General features: G+C 41.5%; 1 protein-coding gene across 2 annotated transcripts in view; it reads right to left on the minus strand.

Moving 5' to 3' along the window:
• Window positions 1–8,959, minus strand: part of pou6f2 (POU class 6 homeobox 2) — a 98,767-nt gene that overhangs the window by 65,639 nt on the left and 24,169 nt on the right. For both annotated transcript variants that reach the window (XM_017031709.2, XM_025054461.1), the window contains one exon: window positions 6,453–6,641. In XM_017031709.2, the coding sequence (XP_016887198.1) occupies window positions 6,453–6,624 (172 nt within the window). In that variant the 5' untranslated portion in view covers window positions 6,625–6,641. The remainder of the gene's footprint in view (window positions 1–6,452; window positions 6,642–8,959) is intronic.

The raw sequence follows: 8,959 nt of genomic DNA on the forward strand, positions 1-8,959 counted from the left end.
CATCACTGTCTCATCCACCGTACACCCACCTCTCCCGCCTCAATCTTTGGTTTCAAAGGAAGCGAATCAGCCAGAAGGACAGAAGGTTATGCATTAGTACTGGTCATTGCTCAAAGAGCGAGTGTTATAAATAATAAAGGCTTGTGAAGGACACGGGGGCTGCTGGGATGCATCTGCGGTTCACGCCACACAAGTCAAAGAGAAGAATGTAATATCTATTCCCAAAATGTGACCCCGGCAGCTTCAATTACATCTCAACAACAAAAACAACGACGACGACGACGAGGAGGATGTGACGCCTCTTTGTTAGCCCCACATGAAAGGCCTGTTGATGTTGGCGGTGGAGCGCGCGGCACGCCGTGTCCACGTTATTTGTTTTCCTCCTGAAAATGATTTCTGAACTTAAAGAAGAAACTGCATAAATAAAAAATACAAATCCAGATTATTATTATTTTTCCTCCCCCCGCAGCAACACATGTTCAAACGTATCAGAGAAGTTGGTATGTTCCCATCAGGGGGCGCCACAGTCGATCGTCTGTCACTCTTCTGCTTTTACACCGAATCAGAAAAGTCGGTACAGTGTGTGATGACAAACGTAATTAAGATCCCTGGGCCGCAGTCTGATTGGAGCAGGACAACGGAAACATACGTGGTAGAACTAGCGGTGTAAGAAAGTACCGATACGACATATATTTAGTTTCGCAACAATGTATCGATATTTTAAAACACTGCAGCGAATATTCATGGCGTTGATTATTGTTGTTTAACATTAGAAAACTGCAAGTACAACACTGAAAAACAAAACTCCAGTACGCACTGTGTATCGGAATTTTAGGGATGGCTGCCCGGACAGTTTTCCATCAGTCTATAACCTACAGAGCTGGACTGGAAGTATAGAAATTTAGGTGTGATTTAAATGTTTTTAAACGTTATTTTTGTCATTAATTATTCAATATATAAAAAGCTTCAGCTCTGAAAGAAATATGTGGCTGTTACAGCGTCTGCTCTGTTGAATTCCTATTTCATTCTCAAAGTCGTTCCTGCGTGGAACTCGACTCCCTTCGCTGCTCTCGGCGTGGAGAACCACAGGCCTGCCTTGTTCTCGTCCTCTCCGCCCGTCCTTCATGTCACGCGCTGATTCGGTTGCCGTCGCCGGGGCCACCGTGGGCACATTTGCAAATGTATTACACCTGCTTTATTGGCATGCATTAAGCTGGTTTAGGAGTGTCTGTAGACGGCAGAAATCCCCATAATGAGATCCACCTCCTGCAGACAGACCTAACAGCCCCCACCTCCCTGAATCCCCCCGCTCTCCTTCATCCACTCTTATTTACTCCGCCCGGCCAATTCTGCTCTGGGTTTGCGCCACTTTATTACTTAACCCTCGCCACACAACATTATGAGGCTCTTTGCATCAGCAAACAGCCTGTCCCACCATGTATCCTGCTCACTAAGCTGATTACACAAAAATAATAAGAACTTATGCCTCCGGCGATATGTGTGTTTGTGAGTGTGAGCCTTTGTGTTGGTGTGCTGGAGCAAAAACCCCTGCACCAGGATCGCAGCTCTGCCCCACATCTACAGCCTGCAGTGACATCATTAAATGACCATTAAGTTAACGTAACAGAGTTTAAATAAGAAAAAAAAAAAGCCACGTTTCCTTTAAAACATCAGAAATGATGGAGCTAAATATACGTAGCTAAACTAAACCTAGCTCTAGGTAGACATTAACGCGTTAATTAGTGAAATTGATCCAATTAAGACCCAAAAAAGTCATCAATTTTAACACAATATTTCCACAGACAATGTTCAACCTCTGGTCTGCAGCCCAGCTGTGGTTGTCCTTAATATTGTTGAGGACTGAATTTAGAAAGAACCATGTGTTACGTCCCTCTTTCACCTATAGGTGGCACATGTTCTACAAAACAGCATCAAGATGAAGATGAAGATGAAGAGCCATGAGTGAAATACATATTTTTCCATATTAATTATCCCATCATTTGGATTAGAAAAAACAGGTGAGAAACACTGACCTCTACCGATCGACTACCTACACTACAACGTCAAGAGAACCAAAGAATATTTTTCTCAAAAAGACCTCAATATTTCATACTTTGCTCACTTCAACGAACCACTTTAGCCTCGAGCTAACACGCCAGAGCGTGTTTTATGGTCTCCATCTTTGAACATCGTGGTAGCTATAGCATGTCACACAGAACAGACATGAACAGGACTGATGATCAGACTGTAGCCTCTCCGTGTTTACACTGTTTCTGGAGTTCTGTCTTCGTTCTGTACCTGGAGGAATTCCGGGTACGTAGACGCAGAAGTCCGAGTTTGTCCAAATCACTAAATTGAATCACGAAATAAAAAGAGACGCCACAGCATCACAGCAGAATGCGCCGGATTGGTCTCCGTGAACGTCCACCTACAACCAAAATCAATTAACGATCATATTTTGGTCGTCTGGGGAGGGCCGCGGTCTCGGGGGGGTGACCTCTGTGAAAACGTTCCACCATTTTGGCAGGATTCCGTGTAAGTGCAGACCATTTGATTTCAGACAGTAAGTGTATGAAATGAGTGCTCCTGTCTCTCTCGCCCGGCTCTCTTTGACAGCATGATGATAGAAGCGTCACATCCTTGGAAGAGTAAATGCAAACTGACAAGAGATGAGCCTTTGGTTGCTGAATATAATACGGAATTGTGCCGTGAGTGTCTTATTATCCTGTCTGTTGAGGTCTGAAAGGGGGAGATTTGCTGGAGGAGAGAAGACAGAAACTGTACACTTCCAACACCATCTCGTCCATTGAGAAAAAATTGCTTGCCCTACTAACCACAGCTTTCCCGCCTAATGTCCACTTGTACTTGGAATAAACACGAGGCGGCGGGATGTTTGCGGCGCCTCCTAGCCCCTGTTAGCTGAAGTGGAAGACTATTTGCACAGACGAGCTTTTAGGAGCAGAACGACCCTTTCACCGCCGCGGTGAGCGTGTGATGGGTGTAGCAGGTGGGCAGTTTATACTGTGGACAAACATGACCGCTGCTGTCAACGCCTCCCACCGACTTCTGCTGGAAGTCACACGACCGCACGAATCCGACAAAGTAAAGCAGCTAAAAAAATCAGGCAGCGCTGAGGGACTGAAAGAAGACGCTGGTCAGAGTAGATGTTCTCGTTCTATCACGTCATGCAGTATTTTATAGTATCTTTTCTTAAAACAAACAAAAATAAAAATATTCTTTTTTATAATAATATATAAATATATATGCAATGAAAATATTCTTTTTTTATAATAATATATAAATATATATTCGAAATTGAAATTGTATTTCTGTAACTACCATGGAAACAAGCGTCCACCAAAGGGTTAAGTCAATTATGTAATCACTGATTTTATGTCTGTCAAAGTAACATTATAATTCTCTCTATACTGTGGAATAGTCTCTGTTTTTCTAAAAAGGTTTTCTTTTTTAAGCAGACTATTATGTGACATTTTGTCCAAAAAGGCAAAAATATCCACATTATTAAATATTTTCTTTAGTCTCTCTTTGTCATCGACTTATTCTGTTGTTGTTTTTCAGGTGGAACATGCTGAAGTTGAAGGCTACAGTCACAGAATCAATTTTTATATTTTAATAATTATTAAACCCGTTATTTAGAAACACCTCAGGTCGTCAACGTGTCCCTTTAACATCAGTCGCCTGATTCTGAACCTGTTAAACAGGCGTTTAATTCAAATTCAATGGGAATAACTCACTCTGTTCATTAAAATGGAGGAGGCAGAGACTCAGACTCAGACTCAGACCTGGACTCTGACTCTGACTGTGTGTTAATGCTGCTGGTCTGTGGTGTCGTTTGTTATAATTACAGTCACTAAAACTCTGCTGTAAAAGTTTTTCTTCTCAGAACACGAGGAGTCAAATCTTTCCCTCCACAGAACGGTCGGGAAAAACTGACAACAAATTTAACAAAATCCTGACGTAACAGACAGTCAGGAAAAACTGACAAATTTAACAAAATCCTGACGTAACAGAACAGGTTTATTATGAACTTTTATGTTATTTATGTATAAAACGTATATGGACAAAGTTCAGGTTTAGTGACAAACTGAAGGATTATATATTTTTTTCTTTTGTTTTGAGGCTCAGACTACAGAAAATTAAATGACCAGCCACACTTGGTTTGAAGCTGGCTCTGGTTTCAGAGGAACGTCATCAAAGAGCAGAGGATCAACCAATCACCTTCAGCTTCTCCTCACAACAAAATGGGATTGACACCAAATAAATGTCTTCACAGCTTTTCTTCTTCTCTGTCACAGTTCCAGAGTAAGGGTAATGAAAAGATGCTGAGTCCTTCTTTCTCTCCCCCTCTCTCCCCTCTCTCTCCCTCCCCCTCTATCTCCCCCAGCAGTAGAACACACAGCGTCTCCTCACGGGTCCCTGCCTCTCCGTCTGACAGGTCATTTGGCAACGGTTCCCAAACCAAACCTGCTGCTGTGGGCTGTGCCAACGGCCCCCGCCTCACTCTGACTGGTCATATGCAGTGAATCCAGGCGACATCAGCAAAAAATGTTAAGTTAAAATCCAGTAGTTATGTAAACCTGATGGCTCAGAAAAAACTGATTCAATTCTATATCTATATATATATATATATATATATATATATATGAAAACTCTGCAGAGATATTTACAACAAAAATGGAGAAAAATAAACCTAAAAAAGGCAGAAGTCGACAGAGAGACTGATCAGAGAGAAAGGACAGAAAAAGAAAAAGAAAAAAAAAAAACTTGATGCTGATTCAATGGAATTACAGCGGGTTGGAGACCACTCGTGCGGAACACTCTGGATGTTTGGAAGCTTCCGATCGCAGGTGATTCTTCAAATGAGGATTTAAAAAGAGAGACCAACACTGGATGATCACATCTGACCAGGAGACGTGACTGGAACTCACTCCATCACCGACTTTCTTATTTTCTTTAATCTTTCTCACAGAAACGTTTAGCCACAACTGCTGCGTTTGACACTTTCTGGAGACACACACACACACACACACACACACACGTACGCACCACACACACACGCAGAGGTTTTTGTGTTTTTTGAGCCATTCATACACCACTGTGTCCACTTTATAATTCCAAATACATGCTTTAATCTAATCCTAAAACTAATTCTAATCCACACTTGACCAATTCTATCTCTTCAATCTCAAATTTTCCTACACAAAAAACCCAAATATGACACTAAGTGCAGTCGAAATCACAGGCAACACACACACACACACAGAGTGTATCTTTTCAAATAGTGAAATGACAGAAAGGTCACATGACACCGATGTTTTAAATCAGGTCATGTCTTATTTTTACTCCAAAGTCATACTAAAAAATAAATTTAAAAAAAGTGAAATTATCAACGTAAATATTGATTTCAACAGCTTAAAATAGTTGATTATTATTATTATTATTATTATTATTATGTTCTAAATAATATTTGAATTTAATTCTCAAGAAATTCGGAGGATAATGACAGAAACCAAAGTGTAAACGAGTTCAGACTGACGAGATCAGAACGACTTTCTGCTAGAATGATTTGAAACATTATGAACATTTAGTTCTCTTTTATAGATCACTTATCATTATCACACTCTAATACATAATGAAAAATCATATTGAATTAGATTTGATAAGGAGCTGGTGGTAATTAACTAAATGAGATTATTGATCTACACACTGTGTAAGTAAGGAGGAAATTAATAGACTTTTTAAAGATTTAATCTTACACTAAAAAAAAATTAATAGAATAAAAAATATTTCAGGAGTAATCAGAGTGATGATGTAAACACTGCATATGTAATGATGCCAGAAATGATGAGTTAATTTAGATGAATCTGCAGTAAATAGAGTCAAACACATCAGGAATTTAAAGGATTTTTGTATCAAGAGGAAAATCTAAAATCATGAATAAACTGAAATATGTTTTTACATTTAAATAATGTTAATATTAGGAAAATTATATTTTAAAAAGTATATGTTTTTTTTTGTTTTTGTTTTCAGGGAGAAGTCAACATTTAAAGCGTTTTAAACCAACACTGGAGGAAGTTTTTTTTCCAGGGAGAAGTTAACGTTTAAAGCGTTTTAAACCAACACTGGAGCTGTGATAAAGACGTGTCCTCCAGAGGAGACAACATTTGAGACAAAACACAGAGACAGATTTCTGCACCAGTGTGGACTGAAAACATGAAAACATTTCCAAGTTTCCACACCAACTTCAAACACCGAAACATCCCGGCTCTGACTTCCCTCAACTTTAACTTTTCAGTCTCCCACTTCCTGACACCTGTCCCAGCACAGGTCTCACCTCTCTGCTCCTCAAACCAAACCTCCTGCAGGAGCTCTGAGGAGCAGCAGGAGGAGGAGGAGGAGGAGGAGAAGAAGAAGGGAGTGAGTGGACTTACCGTAGAGCTTGTTGGGAGTTCCCTCTCTGTCCGTTCCATCGGAGTTCAGGAGCAAAGGTTCGTCGTTGAGCTCGCTGTCTGGGGTGGCCGCCTTGTCGTCCGCCCGGAGTTCTGCCACGCTCATGTTGCCTCGCAGGGAGAGCAGCGGCTTACTCAGCTGCCCTGTAATCATCGGATCCAGGAGGGGAGCTGGGAGACCAGGTGGGAAAGGAGGGAGAGGAGGCGGGAAAAGAAGAGATAAAGACACTCCTGGTTAGATGAGCTTCAGCGTCTCACCCTGACTCCTTCTCTGTGTCTCCACTCTCTCCCTCTCTCTCTCTCTCTGTGTGCCCAGCTTCTCCTTTCTATCGCTCACTCATCACTCTCCTGCTCCCCCCATTCTCTCTCTCTCTCTCTCTCTCTCCTGCTCCTCACTCCCTCCCTCTCTGTCTCTCTCGATCCAGCGCTCTCTTTTATCTCAGGCTGGTGCTTCCCCGCTGATACTGCTGCTGCTGCTGCTGCTGCTGCTGCTGCTGCTGGACTGTTACAGATTGTGTGGTTTTACCTTTACACCCTGTAGCCCTAACCCTGGTGATATAAACATCTCTGTGGGCTCATTACTGTCTGACAAGCGCCTCATCTTCAGCCAACACTCAGCTGACAGCCATAAAGAAAAAGAAAAAAAAGAGAGAGAAAAAAAAAAAAAAAAAAAAGAAAAGTGAGTGGAAACCTGATAAAAATCAGTCTGATTCTACATCGGAAAAAAGAAGCTGTGAAGCAAAAAAAAAAAAAAAAAAAAAAAAAGAAAAAAAAGAAAAAAAAAAGAAGGAATTTTTAAATATCTGTTTTTCAAACTGGAGGAAGAAACAATGAGACAAATAGCGACTTCAGACCTGGGTGAGTTTGACTGCTCTAAGAAAATTTGCTGCAAAATTTAATGAACATTTTTTATATACTTTGTCCCGACAGTAAAGAAGCAGCTACGAAAAAATACATTTAAATAAATAAAATAACAGATTGATCTTTTTGTTCCAAAGCTCAAAAATGACTTTAAGATTTAGTTCCTGGTCAAGGAGGAAAACAGAACGCTGAAAAGATTCAGCTTTAAGATTAAGATTTAAAACAATTTACAACAGAGTATTACTGTAGTAAAACTTCCTGAATACGACTGGTACAGTATCAGAGAGTCGACAGATCAGATGAAGGATTTATCAGTGACCAGTGGTGTGATCACTGACGATAATAAATAAATATAACCTGTCAATAAAGATTCTCCATCTCAATATAAATCAACAGTTGTTACAGTGTTTTTTAGTCCACGTCGCACCAACGACGGTCGTACTGTCACCAAGAAAAGTCATCGGGAAAAAGTCCCTAAAGTTACAGACTAGGAATAATATACAGTATATATTACATAGTCCTAATTAAAAAAAATCCTAATTTGATGAAGAGTTGTTCAGGTCAGGTCAATTCAGGGTCATCAAAAAACCCGAAAACATACTGCAAATACTGCAAAACATGTTCAGACGTACAGGTGAAAATATATATATTAAAAAAAAAAGTCAGAAAATCAATTAGTCGACTAAAAATAAAGTTTAGTCAGAAAATCAGCTGTTGTGATCAATTAGTCGACTAAAAATAAAGTTTTACTGCTGTATATTCTGCAGTAAAATCTTCACCTACCTGAATAAAAGCTCCTGCAGAAAAGATCTGGGTTTTTTTTTTTTTTTTTTAAAAAACGGAGGTTTAAAGAAAGTCCAAACACTGAAGTGTAGTTAAACAGCAGCTACAACAACGACGACAACGACAATGACGACAACAACGACAACATGCCAGCGCGGAGCAGAGACGCAGCCTCCTCACACCTCATGTATCTGAATGACCGCCACAGGCAGGAGCCTGAGGTTGGTTCCTGAGATGTGGAGTAGTGAAAATGTCACCACCTCCCTCTCACCGTCTCACACACACACACACACACACACTTTCCTCCCTCCCAACTTGACTCCCCCTGTCTCTCCTCCCTCGGTGTCTTCTGCCTTGGAGAGACTCCAAAGACGGCGCTCAGGACCGGCGTCCTCTCTCTCTGCCTTATTTATGAATCAGGTCCAACCTGGATATGTCTCAGCGAAGGACAGGTGACCAGCAGAGGGAGAGAGGAGACAATGGAGGAGGGTGAGTCTTATCATCACCCATCAATACACACCGACACACACACACCGACACACACACACGTTGATGGAAGGGGGCCCACGGGGGCCCGTCTTTAATGCGTTCATCACAGGAATCAGGCGGCTCTGATACGACACGTGATCATCTATGAAAATGTTAATCAATAAAAAGAGTTTAAACTGTCGTTAAAATCACGCGCCCACTGGTCAATACTCATATCCCTGGTAACAATGTCACTCGTCGCCGGGGCTTCATTTTGTGGAGCACTTAAATATGGGACAACACGCATCGATGCAAACCCCCCCCCCGCCCCCCCCCCCACGCCCCCCCGCCCCTCCCCCCCCCCCCCCCTGCGCCCC

The sequence above is a fragment of the Cynoglossus semilaevis genome, chromosome 3, assembly GCF_000523025.1.
Source record: "Cynoglossus semilaevis isolate Cse_v1.0 chromosome 3, Cse_v1.0, whole genome shotgun sequence".
Classification (NCBI taxonomy): domain Eukaryota; kingdom Metazoa; phylum Chordata; class Actinopteri; order Pleuronectiformes; family Cynoglossidae; genus Cynoglossus; species Cynoglossus semilaevis.